The following is a 16,624-nucleotide window of genomic DNA, read 5'->3' on the forward strand; positions in this document are numbered from 1 at the left end:
ACTGAGTCTTACTGTGATTTAGCATCAAATTATTTTCCACAAGCCACGAACTTATTTCATGAACTACATTATTTGATACTGTTTCAATATTACACACAAGATCCTTCACTACCAAGCTGGTGTCATCAGCAAATAGAAATATTTTTGAATCACCTGTAATACTAGAAGGCATATCATTTACATAAATAAGAAACAGCAGCGGCCCCAGCACTGACCCTTGGGGAACGCCCCACTTAACAGTGCCCCATTGGGACTGAACATCACTACCACTCTCAATATTGCGGAGAATTACCTTCTGCTTTCTGTTCTTAAAGTAAGAGGCGGACCAATTGTAAGCTACTCCACTTACTCCATAATGGTCCAACTTCTGCAGTAATATTTTGTGGTCAACACAGTCAAAAGCTTTCATTAAATCAAAGAAAACACCTAGCGTTCACAACCTTTTATTTAATCCGTCCAAAACCTCACAGAGAAAAGAGAATATAGCATTTTCAGTTGTTAAACCGTTTCTAAAACCAAACTGTACATTTGACAGCAAATTATGTGAATTTAAATGCTTCAGTAACCTTGTATATACAACCTTCTAGATAACTTAAGCAAAGACCGATGGCATAGAAATAGGTCTAAAATTGTCAACATTATCCCTGTCTCCCTTTTTATAAAGTGGCTTCACTACCAAGTACTTTAATCGGTCAGGAAACCGACCGCTCCTAAAGGAAAAGTTACAGATATGGCTAAGTACTGGGCTAACATACATAGAACAATACTTCAGTATTCTGCTAGATACCCCGTCATATCCATAAGAGCTCTTGGTCTTTAGTGATTTAATTATTCTATTCTATTTAATTATTCTATTCCCCTCACTTTAATAGAGGAAGGAAGGAAAAATTACTGTACAAAGTATGTCATTTATCAAGCAACTCAGGTGATATGATACAGATGTTATGCAATTTCCACAAACATAGACTAATGGGAAAACAGAAACAAGTATTACAGTTTTCATCTGCTTAAACGCGTTCTGGACTCTCTCACCAGGTTGCTGTAGTGGCTATAAAGAATCCATCAAGAATATGGGTTTTAACCTTCAAAACTCTCTTATACTTTTACTCACCACTTTCCCAGGTGCTGGCTTGTAATCCAAGTCATTTGCTTCAACTACATCAACATCATTCAAACTGCTTACAGAGCCCAACAAACCAGACTCAGAGCCCGATTGGGACCCAATGTGACTCGACGTCATCGAGTCTTCCATCGTTACACTGGTATCACTGCGAGACCTGTGCTGACCTCCGAGGCAAGAACTGTAAATAGATAATTAATTATAAAATGAATGAACATTTAAGATAAACACTGGGATGTTGTGTTAAGTATTTCCCTACTCAACAACTATCTTTCAAAACTACAAAACTTAACACCTATGCTGCCAGGGAAAAAAGGGAATGGTTTATGTCAGTGTAACTTCGTACTCATACACAGAGTCGGTGATTTGAGTTGCAGTTCTCTAAGACAGTTAGAACAGCCATCAAAGTGCATTAGTGTTGTTTTTGTTTAGTGTTGTTATGCTTGGTAGGGTATGTGAGGGGCGTGAACAGTGTCAATACTGAGTAATCACTGAAGGACACTGAGATAACACATACTCTTAAGACAGCATTACCAGCACCTGACAAAGGTTTGAAAGGGGCATTGATGTTGGTCTCCATTTGACCAGCTGATCAAATTGTGCAATATCCAGATTTGTGGGGCATTTGGATGCAACCGACACACTGCTGCATGGGAATGCAGGGGCAGCCACACTCATTGGCAAGGTTACAATCTACCACATCTGGTCAGATCAAGGGTAGATCTAATTGTGCACCGAGCACATTGTAACCCCTTCACATCTGTGCCCGCCATTCGGAAACAAGTAATGGGCTACCTGCAACGTTCTGTGTTATCCTGCACCTTTAGTTGGAAACTAACAGCAGTTGGACCAGGGAATAACCACCTCATGTGCAGGCTGCCTTTAACACCACAGCACAAAGATCTGCATTTGGAGGTGTGCCGTGACCAGGAAACGTGGACAGCTGATGAATCGCCTTACACTGAGTTCGGTGAAGAATCACAGTTCTGCACTACCCAGGATGACTGCTGTCAGCCAGTAGGGTAGCAACCTGAGGAAAGTTTCCATTCTTCCAGTGTTTTGAAAAAGCGCGGCAGTGTTACACCTGGTGTTCTGACATGGGAAGCCGTGAGGTATGACTTCAAGCACGACTGGTAGAGACTGAGGGAACCCTGATTGCACAATGGTACATCTCTAACATTCTGCATCCTTGTACATTAACTCTCAAGTGACAGTGCCATTTTTCAACAGGACAATGCTCATCCACAAATGGTACATCTCTAGCTGTCTGTGTGATGTAACTGATGGCTACTGGAGTGCATCGACAACAGTTGCGGGCCTACTTGGCTCAGGAGAAGATATATCAGCTTTATGGAAAACATCACGTACTCTCACAATCTGAAGTTTCATTCTGCTTCCTCTTCTCCTTCTAGTCAGTTTACAGAAGTGTACTATGAAAAATCTGTAACTATTGTAACAACTGATAAGGAATCTGAATGAAGAAATTCATCAAAATGTAATATGATAATTACATTACACTTCCACATGTTGTGGTGTTCTTTGTGGTCAAGAAAGAAATACTGGGGCAGCCAATACATAAGCTGAAAAGAGCTTTCTAGCTTTCCAAGTGTTTTACTAGCAAAAGCACTGTTGATGAATAATGAACGAACTATTACACTGTTATGTAATATACCAACAGCAACAATTATAAATTAACTTAAATTTCATGAAGAAAAGGAAAAGTCAGTTTCAGTAACAAATGAGAGTCTGCAATGAGGCATGCAGAGTTTTATAAGGAGACCAATGAATGAACGCAGTTGCCAGGCACAAGGAGAACACAGTTTCGGTTGCATGTTAATAAGTCTCTTTCTTAAACACCAAATACAGTTCTCCACAAGTCCTCTATGATGTGGAATAAAGAGGCAACCAAGTTGAAGCGGAGTGAGGGAGAGACTGACAAATACAGGGATGAAACAACTCCTGCTAAATTAGGAATGATACAAAATATGTAGCAATAAATTAAACACAAATAAACTAACAGGAACAAAATAGACGAATCCTATGTTACAGACAAGTGCTGCAATTTATCTGCCATATGTGGTAGATGGGACTAAATATTATGAAGATAAGGATTTTCATCAGCAAATCAATGAAAAGTGTTAAAAAAGACATCCAGCCAGTAAAGTAAATTTGTCACCAGTCTCATACTAGTGAAAATTTTATTGTAAATATAAACAATCTCCACATACATGATGTGACAAATGAGGCTGTTCATATCATTATCAGGCACACATTTACCTCTCAAGTAAAGTTCCTCTCATCTATGGTACTGTTGGTACTGTAATTTTTTGTAAACAAATCAGATTTATCAGACACATGCACTAGTCTTTTTAAACAGATGGGTGCACCAGTAAAATACTAAAATATGGCTGAACAATATAAAATTCATAAGTCACAGTGTGCTTGAAAGAAGTTTTAATATTTTACAAGTATTTCACAATCAAGACCTCACCTCCAGATAAAATGAACAACTGTAAGCGGTGTGCATACCTGTAATCAAGTGTTGATTCCTGGGCCGTGGAGTCACTTGTGACTGACAGCACATCTGCCAGCCACTCTGGGTCTTCACGGTCTTTGTCATCCGTCGGAGAAAGTAATCGCACCACTTCCTGGGCCTCCTCATCTGACAGCAAACCTTCTTGTCTGTAATGAGTCAGAGATGATAGTAACTTTAAAGCCAAAAGACAGAGAGATGAAATAGGCAGTGGAGCATTGTAACCTAACAACACAAAACTGGTTAGTCATGAAGCCAAAGAAATGACTGGATTGATTTATTCTCCTGTTTCATCTTTTTAAACTGATGCATCCAGTATAATAGTAAATGGCAAGAAAAGGAAAAAAATAAAACGAAAGAAAAGAGGAAAAGAAGACGAAGAAAAAGGGCTACTCGTTTCTGATTTCATGGATACATAACTTAATAATATTTGTAGTTTCACTTATTTTAGTACTTGTACAATAACAATAAACTGAAAAAAATGTTGTTTTAATGGTACATATATGAAATTTAATTTATATCACCTTAGTTCATCATGAATCTGCTTTCAGTCTTTACAGATGCACCACTAACAAAACTGATTTTCAGATGGTACTTACTTGCTTGTTTGCATTTTGAAGCCCACAGTTTTAACCTATTATGGATGCTATGCCCTAAGTTGAGCAGCAAGTGGTTTGTGAAAGTGCATGGTCAATTAATTACATTAATTTTATGGTGTATTTTTTGTTCATGTTACGTTTAGGCAAGAATCTAAGATAATATTGTGGAAAATTAAGAGAAAATTGATGACGATGACGACGACGACGACGACGACTCAGGTGATTTGATTATACAAGAAAAATTTGACTGAGCACTCAAAGACCTAAATCAAAACAAGACACCTGGGGGAGAGAACATTTCCTCAGAAGTATTAAGACTGTTCTACTTGGTATGCAGAACAGGAGAGTCAGACAAAATACCTCCACCAGACTTCAAAAAGATAATTTCATAATTCTGGTACCAAAGAATGGAGGTGCAAATTTTCTCCTTTCTTCCCAGAAGAACCCTATAGTCCCAATAGCTCGGAGTTTAGTCGTGTGTGTGTGTGTGTGTGTGTGTGTGTGGTATTGAAACAGGTGACTCCTGAAATAATTGCTTGCCCACCCACTTTTTTGTGAATTTCACAATTTTATTAATGGAATTTTTATTTCTGTATTACAAAAAGTATGTGTGGCCATTTGTTGTTCTTTGAGTTAGTCTCATGAGTCATTTTTTCCTATGGTAATGGAAACTCCTCAGTGGAATACCAGAAATGGAAGGAGTAAAGGTAAACCATTCACAGTATTAATATTAAAAATTTTTTTCATATTTTGGGCAACCATATTAAAACTGCAAAATCTTTCATTTTTGGGCATGCAGTAGCACACAAGGGAAAATCAATCTGAAGAAATCTCACAAATAAAATTTGAGCAAGGTGTCAACAAACTGATTGGGAGCACTTTATATTACCTTTACATAATTATTAGTTTTTAACCATTGTCAAGAAACTAACAATATTACTGTAGAATGATGTATAATGCCACAGAGTACAAGCTGAGAAAACCACATGTCTGCCATCTGTCAGCAAGAGCTTTTCAAATATTTTTGGTTACACTAGGTATTTCTGGAATTAAATTTATATTTAGTGACTTGCATTTTACAATCCTGTAACATTTTTCTTTACAAAATGTCAAATTGTTTTTGGTTAGTCAATCTATATAGGACATATTTTTACAAATAGTTCTTTGTCTGCTTCTAAGCTATGAAGCAAGAGTAGATTTTTTACTTTAATGAGAAGTACCTCCAAACTGATGAAAACTGGATGGTTCCTCTGAAATTAAATAATTATGTGTTACTAGTTTTTTTTTCTTTTTCTTTTTTTTTACCGCTCTGTCTTTGGAGATGAGTACAAGGTGATGAAGCATGAACACCGAACCAGTTCTCTACAGGGAAATGGGAAAGTTTGCAGACTATGGCATGAGAACAGTAAGCTACTTTGAGTGGAAACTCCATGTAGTTAAAAAAAAATTCCTACTTTAAGTGGAAACATTAGTCAACGAACAAAATTTTTGGCTACAAACATGAAAGAGAAAACTAATTACAAAATATTTTCAATGTTGTTTGTGCATTTTAATTACAAAAACCTTAATGTCTGAACACTGCAATAAAGCTGTCATTATTTTTTTATTTAGTGGGCATTATCTATGTGAGATAGCAAAAGCACTTTGCATTTACCTGGCACCTGCAATATTTTGCTATAGTATTGTGCACAACATATTGCTTCACAGCACACAATCAGAGAAAACTGGGAGTGATATACAATGGTGGTGTTCGCTTCCACAGATTTAATGCCTGGTGACTCAGAAACCACTGTCTGGGCTGTCCTGTACAACAACCCATTAGCAGTATCCTTAATCTTCAAACTCACTAACAAATATTTTGCAGACATGATTTCCAGATAACAATTTTAATACAAACTGTACAGTGAGCAATCCCAAGTAATAAAAATGACAAAAGGCATCATCCTCTTTAAGTTACTATTCTTTTGGTCCTCTCCCAGTAAAATTTGTTACAGATTACCATCTGCATGTATTTTATTACGTGGATGGTGTCAACGAATACACCATTGCAAATAAATATTTGTTTTAGTATAAATGTATGCATTAAAATACTCACCGAATTTTCTTTTCCAGAATTCTTCATGTTTGAGGAATGTGTGAAAGCAAGAAAATAAGAACAGCATATTAGTGAGTTGGCAAGCAGTACACAAGATGCATGCCTGAACCACATAACAAGAGCGGTGTCTGCCCTAGCAGATTACTTTTGCAAATCCGGTCATTTCTCTGTGTGAATGAAAAAGGTGACAGAGTTACAATGTTTCACAGCGGTGGTGTTATCATGCAGTAGCAGACAAAACTTGGATTTGGGCGAGAAGGCAAAATGGGTGAAGTGGGGGCAGCAGCTAGTTTATTGAACAAAAGGTTCCTTCCTCCTGCAAAAAGAGGATAGTGTTGGAGGAATCAGAAACATTTTATTTCATCATTTTTTCCTTCGGTTTCTTAGAACATCAAAGTCTGCAGGTGCATCGCACACAACAGAATAAACAACATTTTCCATTTATCCTTCTTTACTGAGGCTAAACTGGACCTGACAAGAAATTATGTTGAGGTTGTGCGTTACCACTACTTTTATATGCAGTCTTCTCAAACATCTTGAAATACACATGTATACAAAAATTTATTTCTAATTGCATACAATTCTTTTTCTTCAATTTTTATAAACTAGATTATTAACAAGTATTTTAATGTCTTGAGAGAGACTACACCTGACAGAGACGTTGCACAAGGGACTGAGTCCAGAACTAATATACTGTGAACTGAACATCAAATATTCAAGTGTTAAGTAACAAAGCCACCCTGGTATCTCTTACCTTGTCCTGGAGTGTGACGTGTGTAGGGAAATTTTTCTACTTAATTTCTTTTTTCTTTAACACTTTCCTCTCTTTTTCTGAATAAAGAAACATCTGGTTCTGATACTCATATGTAAAGTTTCTTTCATCTGTTCATGCCTGTGCCTGAGATACGTATCTTTATTAAATTATTTTCTTAATTTTGGAGATACCCATTCTTACAGAAGCTTTGCTTCTATATTCAGAAAGAATTGTGTGTGTGTGTGTGTGTGTGTGTGTGTGTGTGTGTGTGTGTGTGTGTGTGTGTGTGTGTGTCAGAGAGAGAGAGAGAGAGAGAGAGAGAGAGAGAGAGAGAGAGAGAGATTCACACAGAGAACAACAGGCAAATAACTACTCTCAAATTCTGTAGATTACTTAAATAAATCAGCTTTATTATGTGATTCAGAATTGCAAAAGATTAAAATAAATACAGATAAAAATGTGTTAGATAGTGGACTATGTGCACTAACAGCAAAGAAAGCTTGTCTATGTCATGCAAGAGCTTACCAGAAACCAAGTAAAGTTTGTATGACCCTCTTGTAGTTCATGCAAATACCTTAATTGTTAGCACAAGATCTTTTGTTAGAATCAGACTTCTCATGTAATTTTCACACAACTAATCCCAAATTTTACATTTCTTTATTTTTATTTCAACACTAATTTCTGGAGGACTTTGAAATAAAAATTATCTCAGAAAGAGAACTGAAATTTTAGAAAATGTGCATCTTAAAATGTGCAAAAAAACTGAATGGCTGGACAAGGTGGAATAACAGTGCTACCAACACATACATTTAAAAATAATGACACTTTTCCATTTGAAAATGTTAATGCCCTCCTCAGGTAGGAAAGAGTGTATGTGGAGGGCTGAAAAGTGAAATTAGGTCACTCACACCTGAGAATGAGAGTGGTCTGCCTGTTCAGCATGAGACAATGACACCTGCTGTGCCCCTCCAACAAGACAACAATCCGCAAAACTGCAACACACTTGCGTCTTGCGGGTGGCCCCACTTCAAGCACCATCTGCTGCGAAAGGCAGTGATCTGCACTTGTCTCGCATGTTGGTAAATTTTCCTAACAGGCAACAACCACAACACGCCGATTTGTCATCCACAGAGTCACTGGCAGCCACCACAAGAGGTGTCAATTCCTCTGCAAGCAAAGCACACTTATACGATCACAGTGCTGCAATGACAGGCACTACTTTCCTACACCATATCACATGCCTGCCAGCAGCTCACACCGTCTCCGTGTGGCACGACAGTATTTAGGCCAGTGCTCAAGCACAGATCGGCAGTTCGGTCTCAGCTACCTAACCAGTCATTCTTTCAAGCCCTCTGGGCCAAGTGCTGACTGCATCTGCAGCCCATCCATCAGACCTATCCCTAGGAACCACCATCTGACAGTCGCTGTGCAGTGTTTAACTTCTAATCTCAATGAAGCTTATGGCACTGACTTTACTGCTTCAGACTTTGTCCTTACACCAGCTTAGACTAACTGTTGCCTCCATTCCAGAACATTCCAGGTGAATCTGGACGTAAACCTGCTTGTTGCTCACTTTGGGGTTCCACCATCTTGTGTTCCTTGTTAGGACTCCCAAAACCTAATGAACTTTCATTTGCATACAATACACTTACTCCATGAAGGAGACCATCATTCATGTACTTATTAATAAACATTTTTGACACTGTTTACCTGGGCAGTGTTGTCACTGTGCCTCCACCAGCACAAGACATCACCACCTGTTCATCCTGAGCTCACAATGACCACATTTTCCTTTCAAACCTTCCCCAAACTAACCCCCTTTCCTATGTGGGGGAGGTACTAATTGTTTCAAAAGCTACAAACAGTGCTGCCATTTTTGAAATGTATGTATTAGCAGTACTGTTATTTCACTTCGTTCGCCGCGATAGCTGAGTGGTCAGCGTGGCAGTCCGTCACGCCAAGGGGCCCGGGTTCGATTCCCGGCTGGGTTGGAGATTTTCTCTGTTCAGGGACTGGATGTTGTGTTGTCCTCATTATCATTTCATAATCACCAATGGAAGGCAACGGGAAACCACCACTGGAATCATTCCCTAGACGCTTATGCGGTGGACCTCTCTGACGAGGCTTCCCCCCATGACGAGACTTGCCGTAAGGCAGAACGCAAAGTTATTTCACTTCCTGAAGGTAAATTATTGGAAGCCATAGTAACTCTTTGTAATTTTATAGTTTTCTCAGGCAAATTTTCTTGTCAGTAAATTTAGAAATAATGTTCAATCATGTAGCAAGTCGAGTCAATACTCTACACCTCGAGTGTGCCTCACACCACAATTCAAAGTTTTTCGGCATCGCCTAATTTCATGCTGAAGGACAGAAGGAAGGGATATTAAGGTTTAATATCCCATCAGTGATGAGGTCAATAAGGATGGAGCACAACGTGAGACTGTGGTAGGATGGGGAAGGAAATTAGCCATCTCATTTGAAAAGGAACTGTTTCATTATTTGCTTTAACTGATTTACAGGGAAACCTAAATCAGAGGATCTGACTCACAGCCCTCCTGTATCTGAAGCCCGATTCATTCTGAAAGCAATATGTAAACACTAAATCTTAGCCATTCTCTGCAGCATACTGCTTCCGCAATTGATGTGCAGTGAGCAGGAGAGCCTCGAAGATCTTGGAAGAGAAGAAGACAAAGGGGTGCCTGCTAATTAGAGACTCGAGTCGATCTATAAGGCACAAATAGATTACTCTGCAAGCCACTTTACACTGCGAGGCAATGGTAGATAACGTACTGTCATTTTTGTAGCACATTTGGGGATGGCATATGGGAAAAACTATCAGAAGACCTTCCCAACTTCTCTTTGCTTTATGCCACACAAGATGTATGTGTAGGCCCTACAGCAGTGTACTAGCCATCACATAGTTACTGTTGTGTTGTTGCTAAGTGCGTAATGACACAATTTCTAGCCTATTGCAGAGACTGCCTAAAACAACTCAGAGAAGGTATTTCCGCGCGCGCACGGGTGTGTATGTGTGTGTGTGTGTGTGTGTGTGTGTGTGTGTGTGTGTGTGTGTGTGTGGTTGGGAGGGGGGGAGGGGGTTGCACGCGCACACCATTTTTACTGTTATAGATGCAAGGTGCAGCTTACAAAATAGAAAATAGTGATAATAGTAATGATCCTTTAAAAATTTGTTTTCATCACTGAAACCCAATTGAATCCTTTTGTTTTTACTCATCAGAAAATTACATTTTAACACTAAGGGATAATTACCCCCCCCCCCCCCCCCCCCCCCCCCCCCCCCCCCGCCCACGAAGGAAACCTCTGCACTAGATATTTTATGGTTGAGAATGATTTCACTAATCAGTCAATAGTAGTTTAATCAAACAGAATCTGTTCTTTCTACCTATTTATGGGGATATTTTGTTTACTGGACATTATCATAGATATTCTGGAAGTTGAGAGAGACTTGGCACCAACATGGACCACACTGTCCAAATTTCACATGATCAATAGTCGCAGAATAAAAATATTAGCTATATGGTCATACTGATACTTTACTTCTCCTTAGAAATACGTCCTAAATATCAGGCTTCTTGCACACCATAAATGTAAAATTTGGGATTTACTATGTTAAATTTCAAATGTTACGTAACAGTTCTGAAAGGACATACAAACAATGGAAGTCACAAAATAAGTGAGAAGAGCGCTAGTCCAATAACCCAAGTATATATTAATAATTATCAAACTACTATGCCATGATTAAAATTTGCTGAAAATACTGAAGGCCACATGTGTTTTGGGAAATTAATTAGGTTAAGCAGGCAGATTACATCTATTTTTTTTCTTTTTTGATGTTTTTTGAAAAAGCAGAAGTTATTTAAGGTCCTTCACATTCCACGACAGTCTAGGGAGAATGAATTATATGTAAAAGGAAATGAGCTACAGAACAACAATGTCAGAAGTCTAGCTTCTTGGTAGAATCTACATTTTCCTCTTTATCTGTAAACATAAATTTCATGTTCAAAGGGAAAAACAGTGTAAGAATTGCTTTCAGACTGAAGAAGAAACTCACTTAGTACTGAGAAGATGTTCTGCTTCATCAGGTGTCATTGCATCTGGCATCCCTGATTCCTTCTTGTCATTATCCTTCTCCTCAGGCATCTGCTTGTGGCTTTCGGCAGAATCACTAACCTGAGGATGCTGCTGTTGATCTGAGCTTATAGCACAAATGTCCTACAAAAATTATTGATAACTGCATTAAGAAGAATATGGATCAAGCCTACAAATATAAGACAACCTAGACAGTACGAGATAATAAATTTATGGAGCAACAATGTAGCAGAAACCCATACAGATTTTATATGAGTACTCTACTTAGTCCAAGCACATAGATATTTTTTTTATTTGTTTGTTTATTTTACCAGGTAAGTTTGAATCAGACATTTTACATCTATCAGCTCATGAAGGGATAGGGTTAAAATTGTTGACAAGAAATCCTACAGAGCAACGTGAACAACCTAAATACATAAGCATTGTTTATAACAATGAAAACAATCAATTTTGGCAACATAATGTAATTGGATAGATAAAAAATCTACTCACCAAGTGGCAGCAGAAGACACACATGTAAAAGAACATTATAATTAGGCAAGCTTCAGGAGCTAGTGTGATTGCTGTTTTCTGTTACACATTACTGTGCTCCACACATCATTTCACTACAGGTGAGTGGTTGCCTCTTCCTTGTTTTAGATATTTGCCTATTTCTGTACCTGTTTATTAACTGTTCCACTCTCTTCCTCTAGACTAAGTTCCTATAGCCATTAAGTTAAATGTGTGTATTTTTAATTTAGTACTTATGAGCTTTCTGTGTCCAGTTCTCTCTAATGACTACCTGTACACCATCTCATGCTTTGTGTTTTAATAATTACCACTATAAGCCAGTAAACAACTGCACACAGCTTGTCTACATCTATACTCCACAAGCCAACTTACTTTGTGTACCACTTTCACTTCCCCCTTTCCTTGTTGCAGTCAAGAATGTTCTGCAGAAGAAAGATTGCTGGTAAGCCTCTGTGTGGACTTGGATCTCTCTAATTTTCTCTTTATAGTCTTTTAATAAGATATACAGAGGGGAAACCAATATATTTGTGGACTCTTCTAGAAATGTACACTCTCGGAATTTTAACAATTAACTACACTGTGATATAGAACACCTCTCTTGCAGCATCTGCCACTGTTGTTCACTGATCATCTCTGTGACACTTTAGTGGTTACTAAATGAACTTCTAATGAAATGTACTGCTCTTCTTTGGATGATCTTTATTTTCTGTATCAACTGTAACTGGTACGGAACCCATACTCTTGAGCAATATTCAAATATTGGCCGAATAAGGGCTTTGTAACCTACCTCTCTTACTGGTGGATGCCACCTCCTGATGATGCTTCCAATGAATGAGCCTGGTGTCTGCATTTTCTGCGATTAGCTTTATGTGGTTGTTCCATCTCAAATCACACACTACTAGATATTTTATGGGAGTAACCCCCTCCAGTGATCATTTTGCAACTATGTTATCATGCAATAATGGGTCTTTCTATCCATGTACATGAAATATGAAACATTTGTTTATATTGAGGGTCAAATGCCACTCCCTGCACTAATCCTCGGTCCTCTGCAGGGCCTGCATTTCACTACAATTTTCTAGGGTTGCAATTTCTCTGCATACAGCAGCACCGTCCATGAAAGGCCTATAGGTACTTCCTATGTTGTCTACTATGCCATTTATGTAAATTGTGAAAAGTAATGGACCTAGAACAGCCCCTTGGGGGTACACCTGAAATCACTTTTATGTCTCAAGACTTTGCTCCATTGAGAATAACATGCTGTGTTCTGTTTGCTACAAACTTGTTGATTCCCCACACAGGTTGTTTCCAGTCTCCAGAATGTCATAACGTGTGAGCATACGACATAATCCAAAATTCTACAGCTCACCAACACCAGAGATACAGGCCTATCGTTTTGTGCATCTGTTTGATGACCATTCTTGAAAATGGCAATGACCAGTGCCTTTTTCCAGTTATCAGGAACACTTCACTCCTCCATAGATGTACGGTACACTTCTGCTAGAAGGAGGGAGAGTTATTTGACATACTCTAGGTACAATCGTACTGGTATCCCATCACGCCCAGTGGCCTTTCTTCTGCTGAGTGACTTCAGTTGCTTTTCTATACCATCGTCACTTATTTCGATATCAGCCATTCCGTAGTTCATGTGACAATTTAAAGGAGGTATTACAGTGTGATCTTCTTCTATGAAATATTGTTGAGAAGGGACTCAGTACTTCAGCCTTTTCTGTGTCAATCTCCATTACAAAACCCTTATGATCTCTCAGTGCCTGGAGAGATGGGTTTAACATTAAGACCAAAACAACTTAAGATTTTCTGTCGAGTCAGCAGACAGAATTTCGCTTTTGAATTAGTTGAACACTTCATGCATGACTCTCCCTACGCCAATTCAGGGTTGCCACAATTTGCCCCAAGTGAATGATTTCCAGAGAAGTTTCAGCATTTTTTTTTTTTTTTTTTTTGACAAATTTTGAGATCTAAAGCGTAAGTGAAGACATAAGTTGACAAGTGACAAGGACTTCTGTATTTCTAAATGTGTGAGTAAAAATCTTGAGTACTAACATCAACGTGTTTTGTAATGAACTGTTTTTAGATGGAGAAAGCAAGCCAGGTGGTATATATGTTTTATTAGGACCACTAATGTTATTTTATTTCAATAAAATTAAACACATCTGGTGACAAAAACATGCATTTTCTTGGAGTCGCTACCTTCACTGATTTCACAAATAACTCACAAAATGGTAAGTCTCTTGAAAGAAGTGTATAAGGTGGGGAAGAGTTGTGTAAACCAACACTATAGTTGACCGCCAAAAAAATGTAGGTTCTATGTTGTTTGTTGTCAGATATTACCCACTGTGATATGTCTATTATATTAGAAGTACTGTGTGATTTTTCTTTCAAGAAATACATGAGAACATACCTCACAAATTGCCACAGGCTGCCACAGTTTACTCCTTCTTATCAAGCATACCTTCTAATACTTAAAACTACTTTCAAAGTGCCAAAATGTACTAGAATAAATAAAATGACTATAAAATGTGGCACTGTACAATGAACTTGTGGTGAGACAGTCGAAATTCCTGAAATCCATTGTCCGTGGCCTCTGGCCTGCCGAGGAGCACTGCAGTCCTGGGTCCATGGATAAACCACGAAAATCTGCCACATTATGCCACACACAGACAGACTTGGCCTGTGGCCCGATCAGTGAGACTAGATACAATAGGCAGTGATTGATTGCACATGAATGGGAAACAATAAACAATGGGCTTCAGATCATCAAAAACGGCATGCACTTTTGGCCCATTGGGGAACTCCACTCATGTGGCCAGCTAACACACACACACACACACACACACACACACACACACACACACACACACACACACACACACACACACACACACAGAGAGAGAGAGAGAGAGAGAGAGAGAGAGAGAGAGAGAGAGAGAGAAAACTAAATTTTTGGCCACAGCCTTTGTTGGAAAACAAAAGCACACATATATTCACACAGCTACTCAGACAACTTGCTCACACATGACCGCCGTCTCCGGCCCCCGTGGCAACAGTCTCTGGGAATCAGATCGAAACAAACTGCTCCTCACACCTCCCTGCCTCTTGTCAGCAGCTGCTAAGCTAGCACCAAGAAGTGGTGGCAGCACTGACTACAAGCTGAGGGGAGCAGTAGAAAGGGGAGAAGCAGTAAGGATGAGGGAGTAGGGAAGCAGCGCACATACTCAACTGCACCCAGCCAGCAACAATGCACAACATCTCAGTAAACAAACCATTTCATCTACTGAGACAGAAACGAGACATGTCAGAATTTCCCTGATTTTCAGAACTTGTAGCAAGACTGCACTTTTGGTTTTGTTTAGTTTTTGTTTATCTGCAAGGCTTTGGCTGCATTTAAATCTGCAGTGCATCACTCTTTGATTTCGTAACAGCTTTCTAGCACAGCTGTTGAACCATTATGGGTCTTTTCCATCCCACACAATTTTGCTTGACACATACCTCTCTAAAGTATATTATAGAATGCTTTTTAACTTTGTCCACTGATGCTCATCATTATCAGTGCTGGGGATGAAACTTTCATGTTGTCCTGTCAGGTATGGTGAAGCATGTTTCTTTCTGCTCTTGCTCTGCAGAAAGATCTTCCTTCTTTTCCTCATATTCCTCTTTACAGCCTTATTCAGCAATACTGTAATGGCCTTATAGTCACTAATATGCAGAGTCAAAGAGTTCGTGTCTGTCAGTCACTATCAGGTCTAAGCTGTCACCTTTACAATGCAGTTCTGCGATAATTTTTAGATAAGGCATCTGGAACAACTCCACATGTTTCCCTGTCCCTCCTATCCATCCTAATCACTTGATTCACCCAAATCTATAGCTGGTCAGAAGAAATCTCCACTTAAAACTGTAACATGACTAGGAAATTAACATGAAATATTTTACAAGTTTTCCCTCAAACATTTCGCCACTACTACTGCTGTGAGACAGGGTGCCTGTAAAAGCATCAAATAACCATGTTTAATCCCCCCAAATTATTTTGCATTCTGAATTTGTATAAATTTCACTTTTCTTCAGCTCTTCAGGCAGTAAGTATGCACAATAGTACAGCTGCACCACCTGTTCTAATCTCACTGGACACTATCGCATTTTTTTAACTATAAACATACCTCTACCATCAGTGTTCAACCTCTCTTTGCAATATACATTCCAATCAAAGATTTCACTTCCTTAGACTAAAGTAACATATCATTTTTGTCTTATTCCTTTCTGACTAACCACTATCACCATGATATTACCCTTCTCCCTACATTTTCTTATTAATTGCTTCTGGGTGTATGCCATCATGCTCTCTGAACCTTAGCAGTGCAGGTGAGGTAAACTCTTTCCTTCTACTTTGCACAGTCTCAAAACCATCCATGCTAGAAAATAGCATGTCCACATTGATGGGACTGGTGGCACAGTTGCCCAAGTAGAAGCAGTGCACCTTGTTCTGTAAGTCTTCTGCAAATTATGAGATTTACCATCCAGTAGTTGGTTTTGCAGGATGATCCCTGCAGTACTGATCATCATTTTTCATTTATATCCACTCTTGCTTTTACACCATTTTACAGAAACTTCCATGCCTTGTCAACTTTCATTCAGCACAGTACAGTGAATTCATAAAAAAATCCTCTCTCCCAAATTGCGAGAGATACACCAATATATATATTTTGTTAGCACTGGACATTTTTTATTTCAGATTGTGAAGAATAGGCTGCATTAGCCAGACTGGAGAATGAATTACTAACTGTCTGCAAAACTGAGGAAATGTTGCTGCCTCCTAACATACCTACGCGTACACAAAACAAACACACACACACACACACACACACACACACACACACACACACACACA

General features: G+C 38.8%; 1 protein-coding gene across 1 annotated transcript in view; it reads right to left on the reverse strand.

Annotated features, from left to right (window-relative positions):
• LOC124606464 overlaps positions 1 to 16,624 on the reverse strand; it is a 183,695-nt gene that overhangs the window by 112,159 nt on the left and 54,912 nt on the right. Inside the window, exons 8-11 of the mRNA XM_047138446.1 lie at positions 11,174 to 11,334; positions 6,348 to 6,368; positions 3,650 to 3,802; positions 1,112 to 1,301 (exon numbers count right to left, since the gene is read on the reverse strand). Coding sequence (XP_046994402.1) covers positions 1,112 to 1,301; positions 3,650 to 3,802; positions 6,348 to 6,368; positions 11,174 to 11,334 — 525 coding nt within the window. The remainder of the gene's footprint in view (positions 1 to 1,111; positions 1,302 to 3,649; positions 3,803 to 6,347; positions 6,369 to 11,173; positions 11,335 to 16,624) is intronic.

This window comes from Schistocerca americana, chromosome 3, assembly GCF_021461395.2.
Source record: "Schistocerca americana isolate TAMUIC-IGC-003095 chromosome 3, iqSchAmer2.1, whole genome shotgun sequence".
Lineage (NCBI taxonomy): Eukaryota > Metazoa > Arthropoda > Insecta > Orthoptera > Acrididae > Schistocerca > Schistocerca americana.